Genomic DNA, 26,917 nt, shown 5'->3' with positions numbered 1-26,917 from the left:
AGTTCCTAAATATAAAGGATCTTGGACTCTTGTCTCTGTAATGTGTCTTTGTATGGAGGTGGCCATCTTGGCAGAGGCAGGGCTTTGTTTCCTCCTGTCAAAAGCTTCCAGCAAGGAAAACCGTGGGACTAGCAGCTAGAGGCAGGAGTGCCTTAGATCTCACAGTGCAGATATACAGCTATGAGGCCCAAGGCACAGTGTGTCTAGGCACAGGAAGTGTATTACCATTTTTCAGGAGCAATTCCAGAGGTAGATTTTATAGGGTACTGCTTAGGCACAATTAACATTTCCAGATAGTCCCTATAACAGAAAATCTTCAATGTTAGAGTTCAGGTCCACTTCAAGAGTAGTATTAGCATAGGCAAAAGAAAACAGCCCTTCCTGCAGGTTTACCAAGCCGAACACAAGGTCGCACTCTGATGCCATCACTCGACTTTATATGCCACCACAGAAAACGAAAGGAGACCCCACCTGCAGACCGTCCAACCCTAAAGCGTTTCGCCCAAATGCCGGCTTGATTGTAGAGATGTCCTTACCCCAGAGTCACTAGATCGCTATCCATATGTCATGGCGTGCACTTTCACACACATGTTAGTTAGGGTTCCATTAAGAATTAATGGCACCAATGTGCACCTGCAAAAGAGATGCACGCAATTTTTGCCTGCATCCTTGCATGGCACAAATGTTACCCTAGCCTTGAACTTTTAAAGAACACCTGGTATCTAGTATTTTTTTCTCCCACGAGGTTCAGTGTAATTTTGAAGTTTGCGTTTTGGATACCGGCAAATCCTCATGCAGACAATCCCATTACTTCTGGAGAATGAGTCACACAACAAAACAAGCTTTTTCCAGAATTCTTTCATCCATCCTTTGAAGCCAATAAGCGTGGTTCAAACTCACAAACGTAGAGCAAATGTTTTCAGATAAGAATTATTACAGATGTCCTGGTGATGTAATGAGGGTGCCAGCACAAGGACATTGTAAAAAGTTCTGAAAATAGGAAAAAATGGAAAACACACAAGTGTTATGAAAGAGATGATGACAGACCGTCCGGGAAATTCATTGTAGAAAAAATGAACCTCAGGAGGTGATATAATTACTATGTACAAATATATACAGCGGCCATCCAAAAATAAATGTACTGCATAAAAAAAAAAAAATTATATATATACTGTATCCACACCGATCAGTCATAACTTTATGACCATCCACCTATTATTAAGAAGGTCCACCTTTTGCCGCCAAATCAGCACCTGACCCATCAAGGCATGGACTCCACTAGACCTCTGGGGTATGTGACACCAAACTGTCAATAGCAGATCCTTTAAGTTGCGTGGTGGGGCCTCCATGGATTGGACTTGTTTTTTATCCCGCAGTTGCTCAATTGGATTGAGATCTGAAGAATTTGAAGGTCAAGTCAATGCTTGACCCCAACAAACCCACTGCTGTGTTCCTCAAACCATTCATAAACCATTTTTGAAGTGTGGCAGGGCACATTATCCTGCTGAAAGAGGCCCCTGCCATCAGGGAATACCAATTCCATGAAGGGATGTACTTGGTCACCCACAATGTTTAGGTAGATGGAATGTATCAAAGAACATTCACATGAATGTTGGCACCCAAGGTTTCGCAGCAGAACATTGCCCAAAACATCACACTGCCTCCGCCGGTTTGTCTTCTTCCCATACTGCATCCTGGTACCATCTCTTCCCCAGGTAAGCGACTCACACGCACCCGGCCATCCACATGATGTAAAAGGAAACGCAGCTCATCAGACCAGGCCACCTTCTTCTATTGTTCTGTGGTCCAGTTCTGATGCTCATGTGCCCATTGTAGGCACTTTTGGCCGTGTACACTGGACAGCATGCGCACCCGGAACAGTCTGCAGCTACACAACCCCATATACAACACACTGCGATGCCCAAACTAGGATGGAAAACTGATTTTTGTTTGGATGTTACGCCTGGTCATCCACCTGAGACCAAGCTCTGAGTGGTTGGATTTTAGCACCAGTTTTGAGATCAAGCTCTGAGCGGTTGGATTTTAGCACCAGTTTTGAGACCAAGCTCTGAGTGGTTGGATTTTAGCACCAGTTTTGAGACCAAGCTCTGAGCGGTTGGATTTTAGCACCAGTTTTGAAAACGTTTACGCTACAAAAGAAACAGTCCTTGGTGTTTAGGGCTACAATAATGGTGCTGTATACAGGGGGACCATAATTTACCTGTCCATGATGCTGATCCCTGAAAAAAAGTCCAGGGCTTTGCTCATCATGGTGGGCATATCCCCAAATGGCTCTTCAGGGTCTGGGTTCCATAGGGATGGACCACGGCCCTGCGGATGACTTAACGCGTTGCACAAGGTGAGTGCCCATGCAGTATCCAGTGTCCGAAGCAACATTACAGGCTGACCAAACAGTGTGTGTCTGGGTACGGTGACCAAGGTTAGACCGAGGCTGCACTGATCCAGATGCGCGGTTTCAATGGTGGTTCTAGAAGACAGTGTGGAGTTGATTGAAGGATCTAAAGTAAAATAATAAACTAGTTGGCTAAGAGTTATTTCTCCATGAAGGAAAAGAAGTCCAAAGAACTGAGGACTGACAGAGAGGGGTAGGGTTATATAGAAGGATGCCCAGGGGACGTGTCCTTCAAAGCTTCACCAGAGTCCGATCACCTGAAGGTATGAGCATATAACACAGGGTCTATGAATACCAAGCCTGTGGCCTATACTGTACGATGAAGACATACACTCTACAACCCTATTAATGTCAATGTACCATTTTATGGGCAACCTTGGTATCACATTCCAATGGCAACATGCCTGGAGAAGAAAACATTGGGTGAAGCCACTAAGTTCCTCCTACCTGCTGGGCAGCATTGGCATCTTGTGCTAATGTATCTGGGTCATACATTGGTTCCAAAGCCTCCAAAGCTTTCTCCGGATGTCCCAACTGTTGTTCAAGAGTAGAAAGGGAGATCCTGGCATCCAAGTGTAATGGCGCCATTTCCACCACCTTGGTGTAACTCTCCGCAGCTTTTTCCATATGACCCAGAGCCTTCAGACAGTCTGAGACAAAAGACGAATCAGAACAAAATAAAGGAAATATATGGGACTTTCCTGGTGGCGTCCAAAACCAGCAACACCGAATATTCAATAAAATTGATATTACAAGTCTGTTAAAAAAATGTCATAGTAAAATAGCATACACCAACATAGTTACATCGTTCAAAAGGAACCAACTGGATGTAATAAAAGCCTTTGATGACTTGATCTGCTACATTTTTAAGTTTATCCTATGGCATACAATAATTGAGTTCTTGGTCTGAATTATTCCTGCAAGCTGAATACAGACCAAGTCAAGGCTCAACGCGTTTCGCTGAAAAGCTTCATCAGGAGTATGGAGGAACAGATGTAAAAAAAAAACCTATATATATATGTGCCACAAGGGTCAAACTACTTATTCATCTTGGTATATACATCAAGTCAAAAGGGAGAACATGCCAGTACAGCCTCGTATTTTACTGGTGTGCCCTGTAGTAGTGTCCTTCCTGATGAAGCTTTTCAGCAAAACGCGTTGAGTCTTGAGTGTCTAAACTCCAACACCATCACCAACACATGGAGATAAAAGGGTTGAAGTGATGGTAAACCCTTACATATTGATTTACCATTGAAGTGAATGGCCTCAGGTGATACACAGATGAAAGAAATCCTCTTACATAAGTTGCACATGTTTATCTGTAGCTCTCTCTCCTCTATATCTGTCCAGAATTTACACAGCATTTCTGAGCTCCAGAAGGCAGGGGGCGGGGATCTGACCTAGGCAGCTGAATATAATCTGAGACCTGAGTGGAGAAAAAGGACACATCCCATCTACACAGTCTCATAGGGAAACATGCACAGCTGTGGCTGTCAATCACAGTCTGTGTGCTGCAACTCCCTGCCCCCCTGGATCCTTTGGAGTCGATATCACCTCTCAGAAGTGGCTCTGCAAATATCAAAGGAATGAGATAGGAGAAGAGATCACACTGAGTGCTTTGGATTGAGGCAAGTAAACATGGTAGAAGGACGTGCTTTGTTCATTTTTCATTTCATAGGTTTAAACCCACTTTAAATAGATCTCAGACAGATTTTTGGCCTCTGGAACTTTCTTGGATTTGTTCATACATGCCTCTCTCTCCTTCCTGTAACTTTCTCACCTCCTTGTTGATTTAACCCAAATGTCATTCATTTTTCCTCTCTATATTATATTTTTTCCACTTCAGGTAGAGATGGGCTCATGGAATGCTGTAATCTGACTGTACCTGGTACCGCATATGTCTGCAAGTGTATAACTACAGATGGAAAAAGGGATTCTTCACGTCTACAAGTCAAACCAGATTTTTCTTGCTAAAGCAAACAAACCTGAGCTGGTTAGGACAAATACTCGACTGAAGGGAGAACTTCAGGCAATCCGCCAAAGGATGTGGATTTCTGTCCATCCAACCCTGAGAATTACACAGCTCTGCCACACAGCACAGGTCTGACAATGCAGAAGGCCTGTTTTAGTCCTCTGCTGCAGTGAACCCCTTCCCGTCTGCCCTGACATCCCATGCCGGGGGGGGAGGGGGCAAGGGGGTGTGGGATGGATCAGTGATCATGTGACAGGTCTTACCCTCAGCCTGAACCACACTAGTACTGCAGCACAACTGATTGGCTCCATGTGCTGCTTTCCCCTCCTCCAGTCTGAGCTCTGCTGTACAGAGATTGTAAGAGATGATTCCACGTTGAAAAAAATCCACTATGTGATTTTTTTTTGGCGACAGGTTCTCTTTAGTGAGACATCAGGGGTCTAAAAGATGTCTCACTTGCCTTCCAATAAAGCTAATGGAGTACAGATTGAGCTTCATTAGCTTCCTTCCTGAGCATACTGACTGGAAAAAATGTCATGTTTACACTTCGCTTTTGACTCATTAGCAGGAAGAGGAGAAATCCTTCCCCTGTGCCTGGCAGCACTCACCATGCCGGTCCCAGATCCGGTGACGGCTGATCTCCCTCCCCTGTACCTGGCAGGACTCACCATGCTGGTCCCAGATCCGGTGACGTTGGCTGATCTCCCTCCCCTGTACCTGGCAGAACTCACCATGCCGGTCCCAGATCCGGTGACGTTGGCTGATCTCCCTCTCCTGTACCTGGCAGCACTCACCATGCTGGTCCCGGGTCCAGTGACGTTGGCTGATCTCCCTCCCCTGTACCTGGCAGCACTCACCATGCTGATCTCCCTCCCCGTACCTAGTGGCACCTGCCATGCTGGTCCTGGTGACATTTGCTGATCTCCCTTCCCCTGTACCTGGTAGCACACACCATGCCAGTCCCAGGTCTGCTGACCTCCCTCCCCTGTATCTGGTAGCACCCACCATGCCGCTCCCGGGGCAGCTGACGTTTGCGGATTCCCCTGTACCCAGCAGTACCCATCATGCCAGTTCCGGGTCTGCACCTGCCAAGCCCATTCATGGTAACGTTTTGCTGATCTCACTCCCCTGTACCTGGCAGCACCTACCAATCCGTTCCCAGGTCTGCTGATCTCCCTCCCCTGTACCCGGTAGTACCCGTCATGCCGGTCCCGGTTCTGCCAGTCTGCGTACGGAGCCTATGAAACCTTGCGAGGCATGCATGAGGGGGGAACAAGAACTCAAAGGGGTGAGTTGAAGAAATCTAGCAACTGTCACTTCCATAGGACAGCCAACAGGCCTCCTTGTAGCCACCGCCATATGCAGTAAACCCATATGGAAGATAAATATATTTGAAATATATTTTTAAAATATTCTTCCCAAATATATATATATATATATATATATATATATATATATATATATATATATATATATATATATATATATATATATATATATATATATGAAAATTATTTTTAAAAATACATTTCAAATATACTGTATGTCTTTAAAAATACAAATGCATTGGAATGCATTTACAAATATATGTAACAATATATGTTAAAATGACTTTTATGTTGAAAAAAATCGGAAGAATTTTATTTAAAGAAATCTGAAGAATATATATTTTTTTAAATATATTCTTTAGAATTTTTTTAACATATAAAAAAGTAGTTTTAACGTATATTTTTACATATATTTGTAAATGCATTCCAAAAATGTAGATTTGTATTTTTAAAGACATACAGTATATTTGAAAAGTATTTTAAAAAATACTTTTAATATATTTTGTAATAAAAATGCATTTCAACATGCAGTATATATATATATATTTTTTTTTTTTTCTAATTGAAATGTATTTTGAAATATATTGAATATGGCCAAAATTGTAGCATTTCAAATATATGGCAATATATTTGGGAAGAATATTTTTAAAATATATTTCAAATATATTTTTCTTCCATGGGTTAAGGAGGTCCTGCTCCATTGCTGTTAGTTGAGTTCCATCCACTTACCTGCGTGGCGCAGCCACACCACAGCCATATTATATTTTTCGGAACACACCAAAGCGCTCAGGAGAGGCAAAGCAGAATTATATTCTCCAACATCAAGATACGCCTCAGCGACGTCTAGATACAAATCCCCCACTTCCTCCGGATTCTGCTCCATTAGCGACGTAAGCATCGGCTATGAAAAGAAAAAAAAAAAAAAATCACAAAAAAATAACAATGAATAATATACAATCATAGGTTTTCCTATAATTATATCATGCAATAATCAAATAATGATGGGTACAGACAAGATGACCGAATATTTATGAATAAGAAGAGTCAGAGAGAATACTTTTTATGCCGGCTATTTTAAGCTTCAGCCATTATATTCAATGCAATATAGTAACACTTTCATCAAATTGTACATGAGGCTTCCAGCTTTTCCTACCCTGGTGATTTCTTCCATTTAAACCACTTCAAGACCTTTGGCTTGAAAAAATGTCATCGAAAAACTTGTGAGTGTACCTTGTACACCCAGGGCTCTATTCGAATAAACTGACAGCTGGGTCTTGATCTGTGTCTCAGGTTTGCAATGGGCCTTCTGTATAAATGAAGCTTGCAAACGGTGGTTGCAGGCTTGATTCCTAAATATGATAACCCCTTTAAGACCACAGTACCCACATGGAACAAAAATATATTTTAAATATATTTTAAAAATATTCTTCCTAAATATATTAGAAACACTAAAATTTTGGCCTCATTCAATATATATATATATATATATATATATATATACATATACATACATATATACATACACACACACACACACACACACACACACACACACACACATATATATATACATACACACATATATACATACATATATATATATATCTATATATACACACACACACACACACATATATACACACACATACACACACACACACACATATATATATATACACACACACACACACACACACACACTATATGTTGAAATGAGTTTTTATTACAAAATATATGAAAAATTTTCAAATATACTGTATGTCTTTAAAAATACATTTCGTCTACATTTTTGGAATGCATTTACAATTATATGTAAAAATTACTTTTTTTATGTTTAAAAAAAAAAATCTGAAGAATAGATTTAAAAAATATATATTTTTAAAATTATTTTTCAAATATTTTGTAATATATAAAAAACGCATTTCAACATACAGTATGTATAAATTTTTAAATATAATGAATATGGCCAAAATTGTAGTATTTCAAATATATCTTAATATATTTGGGAAAACAATTTTAAAAATATATTTCAAATATATTTTTCTTCATGTGGGTATGCACAGTTGAGGTGTAAAGTAATCCAAATAAGAAGGGCATACCTGGTACGCCCAGGGCTTTCCTACGGCTCTTTTTGGTGAAATTGACAACAGCTGAGTCTTGACCTGTGTCTCAGGATTTCAATGGGCCTCCTGTATGAATGAAGCCTGCAGTGACTGAAAACAGTGTTTGCAGGCTTGATTCCCAAATATAACAAAATTATTCCTGTTAACCCCTTTATGACCACAGTACGCACAGTTGGGGCATAATATATTCCAAATACTGGCATACCTGGTACGCCCAGGGCTTTACTGTATCTTTTTTCGGTAAAACAGAGTACAGCTGGGTTTTAATTTGTGTCTCAGGACTGCAATGGGCCTCCTGTATGAATGAAGCCTGCAAACAGGGGTTGCAGGCTTTATTCATACAAAATGTTAAAAGGAGTACTGTTAGCAACTTTACGACAGCAATGCGCACAGTTGCGGCATAATGTAATCCAAATAATACGGGCGTACTTGGTACACCCAGGGCTTTAGTGAAGCTCTTTTCGGTGAAATTGACGACAGTTGGGTCTTGATCTATGTCTCAGGAGCTCAGTGGGCCTACTGTATGAATGAAGCCTGCAAACAGGAGTTGCAGGTTTTATTCCTAAATATGTTAACCCCTTTAAGACCGCAATATGCACACTTACCGTGTAATGTAATCCAAATATTAAGGGCATACCTGGTACGCCCAGGGCTTTAGTGAAGCTCTTTTCGGTGAAATTGACGACAGTTGGGTCTTGATCTGTGTCTCAGGAGCTCAGTGGGCCTCCTGTATGAATTAAGCCTGCAAACAGGAGTTGCAGGCTTTATTCCCAAATATGTTAACCCCTCTACAACAGCAATAAGTACAGTAGTGGCATAATGTTATCCAAATATTAAGGGCATACCTGGTACGCCCAGCTCTTTTCGGTGAAATTGAGCACAGCTGGGTGTCTCAGGAGTGCAATGGGCCTCCTTTACAAATGAAGCCTGCAAACAGGGGTTGCAGGCTTGATTCCTAAATATATTATTACTGTTGAAACTGATGGAGGAACCCTGCCATTTGGAGGAGGACAAAATGGAGAGATTTTTGGAAAAGTGGAAAAAAATGGGATATCTATAGAAAACCATATAACGAAAGATGGAGAAACAGAAAAAGTGCGCCCTTTTTCTGTTTCTCTATTTGTATCCAGTGTATTTGGACCACCCCGGTCTGTTGAGGGCAGCAAGCAGTGCATATTCCAGAAAATTCCAGAACATTCCTATTGGGTCTACTGATTCCTTTCCTAGAGCAGGAGAAAAGTGTTTGTTGTGTTGAATGAAAGAGATGGAGAAGGAGGAGGAAATTGACAAATTAAAGAGAGATAGGTGGATTAGGAGGAAGGAGAAGGGAGTCTCGTGAACAAATTAGAAATAGAGGAACAGCGAGCTAGGGAAGAGAGAACATCGAGAGAGATAGGGAACAGAGTGGGTGGGTAAGAGTTAGGGCAGGGGGCAGGGTAGGGTTAGGGCAGGGGGCAGGGTAGGGTTAGGGCAGATGGCAGAGTGGGGTAGGGTTAGGGCAGGGGGCGGGGTAGGGTTAGGGCAGATGGCGGAGTGGAGTAGGGTTAGGGCAGGGGGCGGGGTGTAGGGTTAGGGCAGGGGGCGGGGTAGGGTTAGGGCAGGGGGCGGGCTGGAGTAGGGTTAGGGCAGTGGGCGGGGTGGGGTAAGGTTAGGGCAGTGGGCGGGCTGGAGTAGGGTTAGGGCAGTGGGCGGGGTGGGGTAAGGTTAGGGCAGTGGGCGGGCTGGAGTAGGGTTAGGGCAGTGGGCGGGCTGGAGTAGGGTTAGGGCAGTGGGCGGGCTGGAGTAGGGTTAGGGCAGTGGGCGGGGTGGGGTTAGGGCAGATGGCGGAGTGGAGTAGGGTTAGGGCAGGGGGCGGGGTAGGGTTAGGGCAGATGGCGGAGTGGAGTAGGGTTAGGGCAGTGGGCGGGGTAGGGTTAGGGCAGGGGGCGGGGTGGGGTTAGGGCAGATGGCGGAGTGGAGTAGGGTTAGGGCAGGGGGCGGGGTAGGGTTAGGGCAGGGGGCGGGGTGGGGTTAGGGCAGATGGCGGAGTGGAGTAGGGTTAGGGCAGTGGGCGGGGTAGGGTTAGGGCAGTGGGCGGGCTGGAGTAGGGTTAGGGCAGTGGGCGGGGTGGGGTAGGGCAGTGGGCGGGCTGGAGTAGGGTTAGGGCAGTGGGCGGGGTGGGGTAGGGCAGTGGGCGGGCTGGAGTAGGGTTAGGGCAGTGGGCAGGGTGGGGTTAGGGCAGGGGGTGGGGCGGGGGGTAGGGTTAGGGCAGGGGACGGGGTAGAGTTTGGGAGGGGAATCGTTTAAATGAAATAGTTTTTGGGGTTTTTTTGGTATATGAATAATATAATTTTTTTATGTTAAGTTGAAATATTGAAAATTAATAAAATATTTATAAAAAAATAATAATATTATTACTGTTAACTTTTTACAACAGCGATGCAGCAGCGTGGGTGGGCCTTAACGACTCGCATTTGTGTACATGCGTTGCTGTCTTGTCTTTTAGAAGGGGCTCCCCAAGACCTAAAAATCTGAAGGGTTCCTCTGGGGTACAAAGGCTGAGAGAGGCTGCATTAGGCTATATTCTGCAGTAAGCGAGGTCGAATCTTCTTATCGATTATAATATAATAGCACTGTGTGTGTATTGTGATGGGAAAAAAAAACCCCAAAAAAACAAAGAAAATGGAATATAAATGATTTATAGTCAAAATGACTCACACCAACAGGTTCTAGGATATTCAGGTGAATCAAACACAGCATCATCTTCACTGTGATATCAATCGGGACGCCTTCCGGAACACGACAGATGACAATTTCTTAAAAAAAAAAATAATTAAAAAATACAAAAAGCGGAAGATAAACACCATGTGAGAAATTACATTTATTTAACCGTTTCCCGTCTGCTCTATAGTAGAAATACTGCTACAGGGCGGCACGGGTGTGCAAAATCATGTATATATACGTGATTTTGCATTTCCGGGTAGGGGGCGTGCGTGCCCTACCCGTGCAGCCATTAGCGGCCGCGGCTGTCAATCACCAGGTCCCGGCCGGCAATTACTCACCGGTGCCCAATGATTGCCGAGAATCTGCGACAGGGAGGAGAACTGTTTGTTAAAAAAAAACAGTTCTCCTGCCTGTCAGCTTGTGCACACTGCACAGCACAGCCATCCAAAGCAGTGTGGTTACAGTGAAGCAAAAACACAGCACATAATAAAACGGCACACAGTTAACCCTTTGATCGCCCCAGATGTTAACGCCTTCCTGCCCAATGCCATTAGTACAGTGTCAGTGCTTTTTTTTTTTTTTTAGCACTGATCACTATATTGGTGTCGCTGGGGATGTCAGTGACACCAAGTCAGCTCCCCTTAGGGTCAGAAAGCCCGCCGCAGTCCTGTTTGAAGTTGCTGATCGCCGCCATTACTAAAAATTTTAAAAAAGCCCAGTATATATACCGCCATTTGTAAATTCTAGAACTTTCACGTAAACCAATTAATTTACACGTATTGGGATTTTTTTTTTTTTTTTTAGCAAAGACCTGAAGTGGAATACATTTTGGCCTAAATTTATGCAGAAATTGGATTTTTAAAATTTTTTTTTACTGGACATGTTTAATAGCAAAAAGTCAAAAATATTGTTTTTTTTTCTCAAAATTATCGATTTTTTTTTTTTTTATAGCGCAAAAAATAAAAACCGCACAGGCGATCAAATACCACCGAAAGAAAGCTCGATTTGTGGGGGGGGGGAAAAAAGGATGTAAATTTCATTTGGGTGCAGCACTGCATGACCGGGCAATTGTTAGTTAAAGGTAACTGTCAGGGCAGGGCTGTGGAACGGACAGGTAGGCCTAGTGGCAGGGTAACGCACTGGCTGACGACAACCACCACCAACAGACTGAAGTCCCTCAGGGCGCGGAGTCTAAGTCCCAGGCTGCCCTTCACCAGGGCCCCTGATGGTGGGGATGGACTTGACGCAAACAGGGACCAGGTCGCGGCCCCCGAGACACCCCAGCTGCGGTAATGGCCGCCGCCAATGGCGTGTAGCTGGTGAGAATGACAATAGCGTAGTCAGACAAGCCGGGTCAATAACAACGGGACAAAACAGTACAGAACAGTAGACAGAGAATCACAGGTCACGGGCCGGGTTCAGCAACGGAAGGTCAGATCAAAGGGAAACACAGAGAATGGTCTTAGTCACAAGCCGAGTCAGAATACCAGAAGAGTCACGAGCGTATACACAGAGCTGTAGCAAGACAAAGACACAAGACACAAGTGCAAAGAGCATGTGCAGCTCCCAGGCTTATATGTACTCAGCCACGCCCCTCTGAGGGATGGACCTCAGAGACCTGAAGGCATAAAAGATTCCCATCATGCTCAGCAGAAATCCAAGATGGATGCTAGCACATGGAGTAACAAAACCTCTGGGAAAAGGTAGGACCTTGACAGTAACGCAGCGCCGTAACGCAAAAAAAATGGCCTGGGGGGGGGTAGTAACCCTCTGGAGGGCAAGTGGTAACCCCTTGACGCCGAGCGGACACATATTTGCGTGCCATTAGAAAATACATATGAGCTGAGAGTGCTCCCAGCACATATGTCTGTGACTCACAGAAAGGTCCCGATCCCCTCGCGATCGGGACCTTTTTTGATCATGTGACCGCCGTGAAACCACGCCCACCTCCCAGCTTCTGAAACCCTTAAAGGGCCAGGCGGCGCAAAGTGGTTAATATACACTCAGTGGGGGTTTTTTTTATTTGTAACCTAAGACATGCAGCAGAATACATTTTAGCCTATTGTTCTTTTATTGTTTATATCGCAAAAAATAAAAACCGTAATTGTCACTTAAAAGTGACGCAACACCGTAACGCAAAAAGAATGGCCTGGTCAGGAAGGAAGGGGTGGGGGGGGGAATCCTCTGGAGGGCAAGGGGTTAATGAAAAGAAAAAATTGATATAGTTCCCTAAGAGCAGCGCATCAAAAAATTACCTGAACTCTCCTCGGGGCTCGCGGACTCTTTCTTGTTCAGAGTGATTCCGGAAAACTGCGTTATGACCTTTGGGAGAAATTAATGCATGATATAAAACCACAGCGCCTGGCGAAGGACGAACTGAGCACAATGGCTACGGAAACATCACACTATAAATACACAGACGGGCCACGGCTTTTCCAGCACAATTTAATGACTGGGCTTCTGAAGTGTGATCCTGGAACGCCTCAACACATTCGGGGTTAATAGCATTTAAACATAAGGCTATGGTACAAAAAAAACCTCATAATCCAAAAAAAAAAAAAAAACTTTTTCACCCCTCCCCCCACTGTGTTTACTGGGCTCTGAGTTCCCATCCGTGGACCCAGGACCAGCATGGTGGGCATTGCCAGGTAGAGGGAAGGGAGATCAGTGAACATCCATTTGCTGATCTCCCCTACCTAATAAGAACCTGGAAGCTAATGAAGCCTCGTTAAGGAGAACCTGTCACTACAAAATAGTATCACAGGGGATTTTTGGTCCTCTATGTCACATGTGTCAAACACAAGGCACGCAGGCCGAATCGGGCCCGCCGGGCCATTTCATGTGGCCCTCACCCCCGGGGGGAGGGGTGGAGCTGATATGTGGACAGCCTGTGAAAGAGAGCTGAACCCTCCACACTGTGCATAGTACACCACTTAATCTTGCATTCTGTATGTAGCTCACTCCTCAACACTGCAGTCTGTACACAGGGCACCCCTGAACTCGGCACTCTGTACACAGGGCACCCCTGAACTCGGCACTCTGTACACAGGGCACCCCTGAACTCGGCACTATGTACGAGGCACACCCCTGAACCCTGCACTCTGTACACAGCGCACCCCTGAACTCGGCACTCTTTACACAGCGCATCCCCTGAACTCGGCACTCTGTACACAGCGCATCCCCTGAACTCGGCACTCTGTACACAGCGCACCCCTGAACTCGGCACTCTGTACACAGCGCACCCCTGAACTCTGCACTATGTACGAGGCACACCTCTGAACGCTGAACTCTGTACACAGCACACCCCTGAATTCGGCACTCTGTACATAGCACACCCCTGAACTCTGCACTCTGTACATAGCGCACCCCTGAACTCGGCACTCTGTTCATAGCGCACCCCTGAACTCTGCACTATGTACGAGGCACACCCCTGAACTCGGCACTCTGTACATAGCGCACCCCTGAACTATGTAGGAGGCGTACCCTTGAACTCTGCACTCTGTACACAGCGCACCCCTGAACTCTGCACTCTGTACGAGGCGCACCCCTGAACTCTGCACTCTGTACGAGGCGCACTCCTGAACTCTGCACTCTGTACGAGGCGCACTCCTGAACTCTGCACTCTGTACGAGGCGCACTCCTGAACTCTGCACTCTGTACGAGGCGCACCCCTGAACTCTGCACATAGCGCACTCCTGAACTCTGCACTCTGTATATGGCACTATGTGCTATATACAGACCCCAAACACACCTCCAAGACCACCACTGCCTTGCTAAAGAAGCTGAGGGTAAAGGTGATGGACTGGCCAAGCATGTCTCCAGGCCTAAACCCTATTGAGCATCTGTGGGGCATCCTCAAACGGAAGGTGGAGGAGCGCAAGGTGTCTAACATCCACCAGCTCCGTAATGTCGTCATGGAGGAGTGGAAGAAGACACCAGTGGCATCCTGTGAAGCTCTGGTGACCTCCATACCCAAGAGGGTTAAGGCAGTGCTGGAAAATAATGCTGGCCACACAAAATATTGACACTTTGGGCCCAATTTGGACCTTGTCACTTAGGGGTGGACTCACTTTTGTTGCCAGCGGTTTAGACATTAATGGCGGTGTGTTGAGTTATTTTGAGGGGACAACAAATTTACATGTTATACAAGGTGTACACTGACTACATCACATTGTAGCAAAAGTGTCATTTCTTCAGTGTTGTCACATGAAAAGATAGAATAAAATATTTACAAAAATGTGAGGGGTGGATTCACTTCTGGGAGATACTGTGTGTGTTATATATATACACACACACACACACACACACACACACACACACACACAGTCAGGTCCATAAATATTGGGACATGGACACAATTCTAACATTTTTGGCTCTATACACCACCACAATGGATTTGAAATGAAACGAACAAGATGTGCTTTAACTGCAGACTGTCAGCTTTAATTTGAGGGTATTTACATCCAAATCAGGTGAACAGTGTAGGAATTACAACAGTTTGCATATGTGCCTCCCACTTGTTAAGGGACCAAAAGTAATGGGACAATTGGCTTCTCAGCTGTTCCATGGCCAGGTGTGTGTTATTCCCTCATTATCCCAATTACAATGAGCAGATAAAAGGTCCAGAGTTCATTTCAAGTGTGATATTTGCATTTGGAATCTGTTGCTGGCAACTCTCAAGATGAGATCCAAAGAGCTGTCACTATCAGTGAAGCCATCATTAGGCTGAAAAAACAAAACAAACCCATCAGAGAGATAGCAAAAACATTAGGCATGGCCAGAACAACTGTTTGGAACATTCTTAAAAAGAAGGAATGCACCAGTGAGCTCAGCAACACCAAAAGACCCGGAAGACCACGGAAAACAACTGTGGTGGATGACCAAAGAATTCTTTCCCTGGTGAAGAAAACACCCTTCACAACAGTTGGCCAGATCAAGAACACTCTCCAGGAGGTAGGTGTATGTGTGTCAAAGTCAACAATCAAGAGAAGACTTCACCAGAGTGAATACAGAGGGTTCACCACAAGATGGAAACCATTGGTGAGCCTCAAAAACAGGAAGGCCAGATTAGAGTTTGCCAAACGACATCTAAAAAAGCCTTCACAGTTCTGGAACAACATCCTATGGACAGAGGAGACCGAGATCAACTTGTACCAGAGTGATGGGAGGAGAAGAGTATGGAGAAGGAAAGGAACTGCTCATGATCCTAAGCATACCACCTCATCAGTGAAGCATGGTGGTGGTAGTGTCATGGCGTGGGCATGTATGGCTGCCAATGGAACTGGTTCTCTTGTATTTATTGATGATGTGACTGCTGACAAAAGCAGCCGGATGAATTCTGAAGTGTTTCGGGAATATTATCTGCTCATATTCAGCCAAATGCTTCAGAACTCATTGGACGCTTCACAGTGCAGATGGACAATGACCCAAAGCATACTGCAAAAGCAACCAAAGAGTTTTTTAAGGGAAAGAAGTGGAATGTTCTGCAATGGCCAAGTCAATCACCTGACCTGAATCCCATTGAGCATGCATTTCACTTGCTGAAGACAAAACTGAAGGGAAAATGCCCCAAGAACAAGCAGGAACTGAAGACAGTTGCAGTAGAGGCCTGGCAGAGCATCACCAGGGATGAAACCCAGCGTCTGGTGATGTCTATGCATTCCAGACTTCAGGCTGTAATTGACTGCAAAGGATTTGCAACCAAGTATTAAAAAGTGAAAGTTTGATTTATGATTATTATTCTGTCCCATTACTTTTGGTCCCTTAACAAGTGGGAGGCACATATGCAAACTGTTATTCCTACACCGTTCACCTGATTTGGATGTAAATACCCTCAAATAAAGTTGACAGTCTGCAGTTAAAGCACATCTTGTTCGCTTCATTTCAACTCCATTGTGGTGGTGTATAGAGCCAAAAATGTTAGAATTGTGTCGATGTCCCAATATTTATGGATCTGACTGTATATATATATATATATATATATACATACATACATATACACACAAGATTTAGTATTTCCAGGTAGGGGGCGTGCGTAACCACCATTGGCAGCTACAGCTGGCAATCACTGGGTCCCGGCTGTAGATTCCCTGCTGCCACCCGGCGATCGCCGAGGAACACTGACAGGGGAGAAGTCTGTATGCAAGCAATACAGATCTCTCCCCTGTCAGCACCAGCATGCTGCTTAGCAGAGCAATACAAAGCAGCATGCTTACATAGTAAGGCACACACAGCACACAGTTAACCCTTTGATCGCCCCAGATGTTAACCCCTTCCTGCCCAGTGTCATTAGTACAGTGTCAGTGCTTTTTATTAGCACTGATCACTGTGTATTGGTGTCACTGGGGATGTCAGTGGCATTTAGTCAGTCCACCCCCCCCCCCCGTTTCAGAATGCCCACCGCAGTCTCGCAATAAGTCATTGATCGCCGCCATTACTAGTGTAAAAATATATATATTTTTTTATTTCTAGTATCTATACCGCCATTTGTACAGTGTCAGTGCTGTTTTTTTTAGCACTGATCAGTGTATTGGTGTCACTGGGGATACCGGTGACACCAAGTTAGTTCCCCCCCAGTATCAGAATATCCGCCGCAGTCCCGCTAAAAGTTGCTGATTGCCGCCATTACTAGTAGAAAAAAAAAACAATCCCATTGTCTATACCGCCATTTGTCGACGCTATAACTTTCACGTAAACCAATTAATTTACACGTATTGGGATTTTTTTTTTAGCAAAGACACGGAGCAGAATACATTTTGGTCTAAATTTATGACTAAATTAAATTTTTTAAATTTTTTTACTGGACATGTTTTATAGGAAAAAGTCAAAAATATTGGGGGTTTAATTCAAAATTGTCTGTCTTTTTTTTTTTTGTTGATAGCGGAAAAACAAAAAAAAAAACAGGTGCTCAAATGCCATCGAAACAAAACTCCATTTGTGGGGGAAAAAAGAAAAAAAAAAAAAGACAAAAATTTCATTTGGGTGCAGCATATTTGTCAGTTAACCATTTCAATACCGGGTAATTTTACCCCCTTCCTGCCCAGGCCAGTTTTCAGCGCTCTCACACTTTGAATGACAATTGCGCGGTCATACAACATTGTACCCAAACTAAAAATTTAGCATTTTCTTCACACAACTAGAGCTTTCTTTTGGTGGTATTTAATCACTGCTGGGTTTTTATTTTTTGCTAAATTAACAAAAAAAAAGACCAAAAATTTTGAAAAAAAACCACGTTTTTCTTTGTTTCTGTTATAAAAGTTTACAAATAAATAATTGTTGTTCATAAATTTAGGCCGAGATGTATTCTGCTACATGTCTTTGGTGAAAATAACCCAAATTAGGATGTATTTTTTAGTTTGTAGGAAAGTTATAGAGTTCACAAACTATGGTATAGATCTGAATATTGATCAATCCTGAAGTACTGACAGCCAATCTAATTTCTTGAGGTCCAAGAATGTCAGAATAGTACAGATATCCCCCAAATGTCAGGACAGTACAGATATCCCCCAAATGTCAGGACAGTACAGATATCCCCCAAATGTCAGGACAGTACAGATATCCCCCAAATGTCAAGACAGGACAGATATCCCCCAAATGTCAGGATGGTACAGATATCCCCCAAATGTCAGGACAGTACAGATATCCCCCAAATGTCAGGACAGTACAGATATCCCCCAAATGTCAGGACAGGACAGATATCCCCCAAATGTCAGGACAGGACAGATATCCCCCAAATGTCAGGACAGGACAGATATCCCCAAATGTCAGGACAGGACAGATATCCCCAAATGTCAGGACAGGACAGATATCCCCCAAATGTCAGGACAGTACAGATATCCCCCAAATGACCCCTTTTTGCAGAGCAGACAGTTAGACGTACTTCATAAGAGGAATGGCGAGTTTTTTGAAGTTGTATTTTTTTGGTCATAATTTTTCGGAAAATGAAAAAATTAAAAAAATTATTTTCACAATTTTTTTTTTACATACTGTCACCAGTGCAGTACAGCGTCATCATATAACTGGCATGGCGGTCGTCAGGGACACTGACTGGTGACAGTATGAAAAAAATATATATATATATTTTTTTTATTATTTTTAATTTTTTATTACATTTTTTTTAAGATTTTTTTTCATATTTTACTATGACCAAAGTAGTACAATGTTACCATAGTAATCAGTATTTTTTTTTTTTACCCAATTTGCTTATAGCAAAGAATTACTTTGCTATAAGCAAGCATTTACCTGAATGACATCGATTCATTCAGGGCTTTTGTTTTTTGTGCTTAGCTGTGATTTGGCCACAGCTAATCACATGACATTTGCATGTGATTAGCTGTGACCATTCACAGCTAGACACTAGTATACAATGGATGGCATGAATGAAGCCATCCATTGTATACAACTGTCATGTGACCTGCTGTGATTGGTCACAGCAGGTCACATGGTACCGGCAACGGGGGCTGGTACTCAGATCTGTCATCGGCCGTGTCCGAGGTACACGGCCGGTGACAGATCGCGCCGCTGCGCGGCTCTGCAACCGCGCGAACTGCGCATGTGCGGGAGGACGCCAAATGGCGTATACCCCGGAAATCTACAGCATTTTTGCAGCCGCTAAATAGGCCGGGTGGCTAATGGTTAAAGTATAGCAGCGCTGCATTGCAAAAAATGGTCTGCTCAGGAAGGGGGGGGGGGGGGATAAATCCTCTGGAGGGCAAGGGGTTAATTTTGTGTTGACTTAAAAAAAATTGGAACTACCATTACTTTACTCTACAGGGTGTCTGCTTGCAGAAAATATAGGTTTTAGGGGTTTTAACTAATCTTCAGGTCTAAAAGGATTTTTAAACATGTAAACCAAAAAAATAAAAAAAAATGGTGCACACAATTTTAAGTCTTGGCACATTGAGCATCTATGTACTTGGCGCAACCTCATCTTTTATATTGCACCAAAAAAATTGGGTAATATTTTGGGTTTTTGTGCCCAAAAATGAACTTAAAGTGGAACTTCGCTCTCTTGATCAACATGGAGGATTTCTAATCCTTATGCTGCCAGCATTAGTAAATAGATAGGAAAGTATATCATATTTACATGTTTTAACCACTTGCCCTCCAGAGGATTTACCCCCCTTAATGACCACGCCTCTTTTTGCTACTCGGCGCTGCACTAATTCAACTGATAATTGCGCGGTCATGCAATGCTGCACCCAAACGCAATTTACGTCCTTTTTTCACACAAATAGAGCTTTCTTTTGGTGTAATTTGATCACCTGTGCGCTTTTTATTTTTCACGCTATAAACAAAAAAAGGCCAAAAATTTTGAAGAAAAACAATATTTTTTACTTTCAGCTATAAAAAATATATAGTAATCTCAAAGTTGGTTATAAATTTAGCCCAAAATGTATTCTGCTCCATGTTTTTGGTAAAAAAATCCCAATAAGTGTATATTGATTGCTTTGTGTGGAAGTTATAGCGTCTACAAACTATGGTATAGATACTGCAATTTACGCCATTTTTCTGCTATACAGCGCTGCACTAGTTTAACGGACAATTGCGCGGTCATGCAATACGGTACATAAATGAAATTTACATGCTTTTTTTCCCCACAAATTGAGCTTTCTTTCGGTGGTATTTGATCGCCTGTGCGGTTTTTATTTTTTGCGCTATAAAAAAAAAGGCTGACAATTTTGAGGAAAAAAACAATATTTTGGACTTTTTGCTATAAAACATGTCCAGTAAAAAAAAAATGCAAAAATCAAATTTAGTCATAAATTTCTACCAAAATGCATTCTGCGACATGTCTTTTCTAAAAAAAAAAACCAATACGTGTAAATTAATTGGTTTACGTGAAAGTTATAGCGTTTACAAATGGCGGGAAAGATAGTGGGATTTTTAGGGTTTTTTTATACTAATAATGGCGGCGATCAGCGAATTATGGCAGCGACCAGCGAGTTATGGCGGGACTGCGGCGGACATTCTGACATTGGGGGGTACTGACTTGGGGTCACTGACATCCCCAAAAACACTAATACAGTGATCAGTGCAAAAAAAAACAAAACACTGACACTGTACTAATGGCACTGGGGAGGAAGGGGTTAACTTTATTTTGCAGGGAAGGGTTATAGGAGTGAGGGGAGTGTTTTACTAGGGGGCGGGGTGTGTACTGGGCGGGACAAGGCTGATCGAGAAAGAGAAACTATTCTTTCTTGATCAGCTCATCCTCGAGCTGACAGGGAACTGACAGGGAACTGACAGAGAGCACAGCTACTGCAGCTGTGCTGTCTGTCACTGTTTGCCGCCGATCGCCGGGAAACAGCCGCTAAGGACGGGCTGTGACCTGGCGACTCACATCTGCAGCAGTGATCGGCGGGACAGATAGGGCGGCGGCGCGCCTCGCGCGCACCCCCTATTTGTTTACAAAACACACGTTATAAACGTGGTTTTGCCTGCCAGTGCCACCCTGCCGCTGTATATCTACAGTGGCTGGGCGGCAAGTGGTTAACCTCATTGAATTCCTGGTTTCCATGCCTAGGCAAATGATGTCATACATCCCAGAAGTCTTCAGGAGGTGAGGGAGGGTTCTCAGCTCAGCCAATGCCTGAGCTAAGGACAGATGGATTCCAGGAAGTAACTGCTACTTGAATCATCTGCCCTTACTCAAGATGGCCACTGCCAGAAAATCCGGGAGGTGTTGATCAAAATGCTTTCTCGGCAAAATATAGCATGGGGACATGGAGTTTGTTTTGAATATCAAAAATGAATTCTGTAACATTTTTTGTTTGTGGTACCCAGGTCCGCTTTAACCCCTTCACGCCGAGCGGCCGCATATTTGCGTACCATTTGTAGACAAACGTGTTGAGAGCGCACGCCCTGCGCTCTCCAAGCACATGTGTTGGCGTCCCACGGAGAGGTCCCGATCTCTCCTTGCAATCAGGACCTTTCCGATCATGTGACCACCGTGACAGCCAATCACGGCGGTCACATAACCTTAACTCTCCACCCCGCCTCCCGGCGTCAGAAACCCCTTAAAGGGCCGGAAGGCGCTGGCGCGAAGGGGTTAAGTACATTTTTTATTGAAATGTTGCCGCACTGCACTAATATCGAGTGACCTAAAAAGTTGGAACAACCACTATTGTATTCTCTGGGGTCTCTGCTTTCAGAAAATAAAGGTTTTGGGGGTTTTAACTAACAATTTTTTTTTTTTAATCTCTTCCCGTTTGGCCCATGTAGATAAACGGCCGGAGGAGAGCGCTGCCGATGCGGGTGGACGTTTCTAAACGTCACCCCACATCCATTGCCTGTGCGCGCTCCCTGTCCTCCAGACACACCAGAACACAGATCGCTGTACGGAACCTCTGTGCGAGGTCACGATCATGTGATCACTGATTGGCCAATAAGTGATCACATGAACAGTATTAAACAAGAAGTCACTTCCTGACATCATTGCTTACTACTTGTGAAATCTGTGAATGATCACCGCGGTCACATGGTACAGGGCTATTCACAACAGCCTTGAACCATGTGACATGTTGTGATCAATCACAGCTCTCACAGTATTTCTTAATGGCTGCAAGAATGCAGCCAGAGAGAAGGAGCAATGATTGCTTTTACAGTCTTTATGGGTATAAAAGCAATCAGTGTAAAAAATTATTTTCATCACCCCCCCACAAGTAGTACAGTGTCACTATGGTACTGCTAGGGTGACGGTATGTTAAAAAAAACAAATAAGAATATAAAAAAATTAAAAAAAAATATACCAAAAATAATTTTGAAAAATTATAATTTTTGGTTATAAAATAATTTGGGTTATTTTTTTTTTTTTTTACTAAAAAGATAGATGCATGGCCAAGATTTATGAAGAAAGATTGTTTTGTTTATTTTATAAAATTTTGCAAATAAATAATCTTTCTTCATAAATCTTGGCCATGCATCTATCTTTTTAGTAAAAAAAAAAAAAAAATAACCCAAATTATTTTATAACCAAAAATTATAATTTTTTTAAATTTTTTTTTGTATATTTTTTTTCTATATAAATGAAAGTCCCAAAAATTTGAAATAAGTGTTTTGTTTTTTTTATAAAATTTTGCAAATAAATACTTATTTCAAATTTTTGGGACTTTTTCATTTATGAAAAATTATAATTTTTGGTTCTAAAATAATTTGGGTTATTTTTTTTTACTAAAAAGATAGATGAATACATTTTGGTCAAGATTTATGAAGAAAGATTATTTGCAAAATTTTATAAAAAAAACCCCAAAATTATAATTTTTCATATTTTTTTTGTATACTTTTATTTTATTTTTGTATATTATTATTTGTTTATTTGAGACAAAACTTTATTTTGGTGGTATTTATTCACCACTGGGATTTTTATTTTTGTTATATAAATGAAAAAATTTGAAATAAGTGTTTTGGGTTATAAAATAATTTGGGTAATTTTTTTTTTTACTAAAAAGATAGATGCATGGCCAAGATTTATGAAGAAAGATTATTTATTTTCAACATTTTATAAAAAAAACAAAAACACTTATTTCAAATTTTTGGGACTATTTCATTTAAATAGAAAAAAAAATAAAAATCCCAGTGGTAAATAAATACCACCAAAATAAAGTTTTGTCTTAAATAAACAAAAAATAAAATATAAAAAAATTAACTAAAAATATACAAAAAAAAATTAGAAATTATAATTTTGGGTTATAAAATATTTTGAGTTATTTTTTTTTTACTAAAAAGATAGATGAATACATTTTGGCCAAGATTTATGAAAAAAAATTATTTGCAAAATTTTATAAAAAAAAAAAAACACTTATATTTCAAATTTTTGGGACTTTTTCATTTATATATAAAAAAAATCCTAGTGGTGAATAAATACCACCAAAATAAAGTTTTGTCTCAAATAAACAAATAATAATATAAAAAAATAAAATATACAAAAAAATATGAAAAATTATAAATTTTTGGTTATAAAATAATTTGGGTTATTTTTTTTTTACTACAAAGATAGATGAATGGCCAAGATTTATGAAGAAAGATTATTTATTTGCAAAATTTTATAAAAAAAAAACAAAAATTATAATTTTTCATATTTTTTTGTATATTTTTATTTTATTTTTGTATATTATTATTTGTTTATTTGAGACAAAACTTTATTTTTCCCTCCTAGATTGTAAGCTCGAAAGAGCAGGGCCCTCAATCCCCTCATGTTTTGCATTGTATTGGTATTGTTCTGTCACATGTTCTGTCCCCCTTTGTAATGTACAGCGCCGAGCGAACTATTGGCGCTTTATAAATACTGTATAATAATAATAATTTTGGTGGAATTTTTCACCACTGGGATTTTTATTTTTTTTTATATAAATGAAATAGTCCCAAAAATTTGAAATAAGTGTTTTGGGTTATAAAATAATTCGGGTTATTTTTATTTTACTAAAAAGATAGATGAATGGCCAAGATTTATGAAGAAAGATTATTTATTTGCAAAATGTTATAAAAAAAACAAAACACTTATTTCAAATTTTCAGGACTTTTTCATTTCTGAAAAATTATAATTTTTGGTTATAAAATTATTTGGGTTATTTTTTTTTACTAAAAAGATAGATGAATACATTTTGGTCAAGATTTATGAAGAAAGATTATTTGCAAAATTATATAAACAAAACACTTATTTCAAATTTTTGGGACTTTTTCATTTATATAGAAAAAAATAAAAATCCCAGTGGTGAATAAATACCACCAAAATAAAGTTTTGTCTCAAATAAACAAATAATAATATAAAAAAATAAAATAAAAATATACAAAAAAAATATGAAAAATTATAATTTTGGGTTATAAAATATTTTGAGTTTTTTTTTTTTACGAAAAGGATAGATGAATACATTTTGGCCAAGATTTATGAAAAAAAATTATTTGCAAAATTTTATAAAAAAAAAACAAAACACTTTTATTTCAAATTTTTGGGACTTTTTCATTTATATATAAAAAAAAATCCTAGTGGTGAATAAATACCACCAAAATAAAGTTTTGTCTCAAATAAACAAATAATAATATAAAAAAATAAAATAAAAATATACAAAAAAAAAAATGAAAAATTATAATTTTGGGTTATAAAATATTTTGAGTTATTTTTTTTTTACTAAAAAGATAGATGAATACATTTTGGCCAAGATTTATGAAAAAAGATTATTTGCAAAATTCTATAAAAAAAACAAAAACACTTATTTCAAATTTTTGGGACTTTTTCATTTATGAAAAATTATAATTTTTGGTTATAAAATAATTTGGGTTGTTTTTTTTTTTTTTACTAAAAAGATAGATGAATACATTTTGGCCAAGATTTATGAAGAAAGATTATTTGCAAAATTTTATAAAATAAAATAAAAATATACAAAAAAAATATGAAAAATTATAATTTTTGGTTATAAAATAATTTGGGTTATTTTTTTTATTAAAAGATAGATGAATACATTTTGGCCAAGATTTATGAAGAAAGATTATTTGCAAAGCTTTATAAAAAAAACAAAACACTTATTTCAAATTTTTGGTACTTTTTCATTTATATATATAAAAAAAAAATCCCAGTGGTGAATAAATACCACCAAAATAAAGTTTTGTCTAAAAAAATGCAATAAAATGCATATGGGTACAGTGTTGCATGAGCGCGCAATTTTCATTCAAAGTGTGATAGCGCTGAAAGCTGAAAATTGGCCTGGACTGGAAGAGGATGAAAGTGTCCGGACTGGAAGTGGTTCAACGTCACACACAAAAAAAAAAAAAAAAAGGCAGTGAAAGAGTTAATGACCATTCAGTTATACAGGTGACAACACGTGGTCCGCTTCTTGAACCGGCGGCACGGCTTGCATGTGTCAGCATGTACAGAGACTCTGGAAATGGGTGGGTGACCTGTAATGAATGTCCAATGCCCCTCCCTATGATAGAGGGCTCACTATTTAGACATTCGCCAAATCTCATCTTTATTTTGCTTTTCCTGGTACCGCTGCCAAAAGGCGGAACGGGCAAAGCCGGGCTTTTTCCTTTTATCGGCGTTCAAATCGGTATAAAAAAAATTAAAAATAACCGCGTGGGTCATGGAACCGAATCCAGTATGAAAATAATATGGAAAGTAGGCGCGTGACGCACAAAGCATGTTATCAACATCGAAGGTAAATTCCAGCCCAGCTGACCGACTAAAATTCCTAATAAAAAGAGAACTAAAAAGACTAAAAAAAATGCAATATTTTTTAAAGAGTATGTGCAGCCAAAAGTTTTTTTTTGTTTGTTTTTTTGGAATTTATTTTTGTTTTTTGGGGTTTTTTTTTTACTTTGTCTATGAAAGTACGTTTATAAACGGTCTGGTATACAAAGGGTTAAAAAAAAACCGCTTTAGGTTTTTTTTTTTATTATTCTTTTATGTTGCTGGCAATTTGCTTTTATGTTACTTTTAATAAAAAAAGATCACGGTTTACACCGATGCGGTGCAGGAAACGCTGCAAATTCTGTGAGTTTTCAAATCGCATGGTGTCTGCAACAAAAAGCTGCAGGACCCTTTTTTAAATCCGCACCTGAATGTTCTGCGTGTTCTCACCCCATGCGAGACGATTTCTGGCAATCGCATCACGTTCCTACGATCCAGTACGGATGTCAATGATAAATGAATGATTTTGACATGTATTACTCTGTGTGTCGCATAGGGCGGCTCATTCACATGAACGGGCTTGCCCTACGCATTTGTCGCTCCAACAAGAAGCTCCTGGTCCTTTTTTTTTTTTTTTTTAGACGACAAGTTTCACGCAATTTTTTTCAGGCGACAATCGCAGCAGAACCACGTGGCGTTTGAGGGTGCCATTAAAGGAGAATGACAACCAAACATGCTCAGCGTGTTGTGCTGCAAAAATGACCGCGTTGCGTTCACGCAATCTGGTGCGGGTGTCAATCATAAATTAATGACACCCCGGAACAGATCGCAAAACGGGATGCGACTGTCAGAAATGCGATTGTCAGAAATCGCATCGCATGGGGTGAGAACACCCATGCGATGAGATTCAGGTGCGGATTTAAAAGAGGCTCCTGCACCTTTTTATTGTGGATGCCATGCGATTGGAGTCAGTGTATGGCTCAAATCGCACCACACAGACATTTGCATGTAATCTGCACAGGATTGCGGTGCGACTGCTGTGCAAATTACACGCGGTGTCCCGCACCGCATAGTGTGAACCCAGGCTAAGGTCCTGTTTACACTGCAGCTTCTCACTATGCGATGTTGACATGCATTACTCTGCGTGCCGCATAGGGCGGCTCATTCACATGAATGGGCTGCGCTGCACGTGTTCGTTGCTCCAAGAAACTCCTGGTCCTTTTTTTAGATTCACACGATTTTTTAAATCCTATC

At 41.0% G+C, this 26,917-nt stretch overlaps 1 protein-coding gene across 2 annotated transcripts in view; it reads right to left on the bottom strand.

Annotated features, from left to right (window-relative positions):
• GTF3C3 (general transcription factor IIIC subunit 3) overlaps positions 1-26,917 on the bottom strand; it is a 96,408-nt gene that overhangs the window by 35,973 nt on the left and 33,518 nt on the right. For both annotated transcript variants that reach the window (XM_089673545.1, XM_089673546.1), the window contains exons 9-12: positions 12,795-12,861; positions 10,534-10,631; positions 6,443-6,614; positions 2,861-3,063 (exon numbers count right to left, since the gene is read on the bottom strand). In XM_089673545.1, the coding sequence (XP_089529671.1) occupies positions 2,861-3,063; positions 6,443-6,614; positions 10,534-10,631; positions 12,795-12,861 (540 nt within the window). The remainder of the gene's footprint in view (positions 1-2,860; positions 3,064-6,442; positions 6,615-10,533; positions 10,632-12,794; positions 12,862-26,917) is intronic.

This window comes from Staurois parvus, unplaced genomic scaffold, assembly GCF_062004578.1.
Source record: "Staurois parvus isolate SC_StPar_1 unplaced genomic scaffold, SC_StPar_1.0 ptg000140l, whole genome shotgun sequence".
Lineage (NCBI taxonomy): Eukaryota > Metazoa > Chordata > Amphibia > Anura > Ranidae > Staurois > Staurois parvus.
The sequence above is the reverse complement of the archived record's forward strand: the minus strand, read 5'-3'. Positions and strand labels throughout refer to the sequence as shown.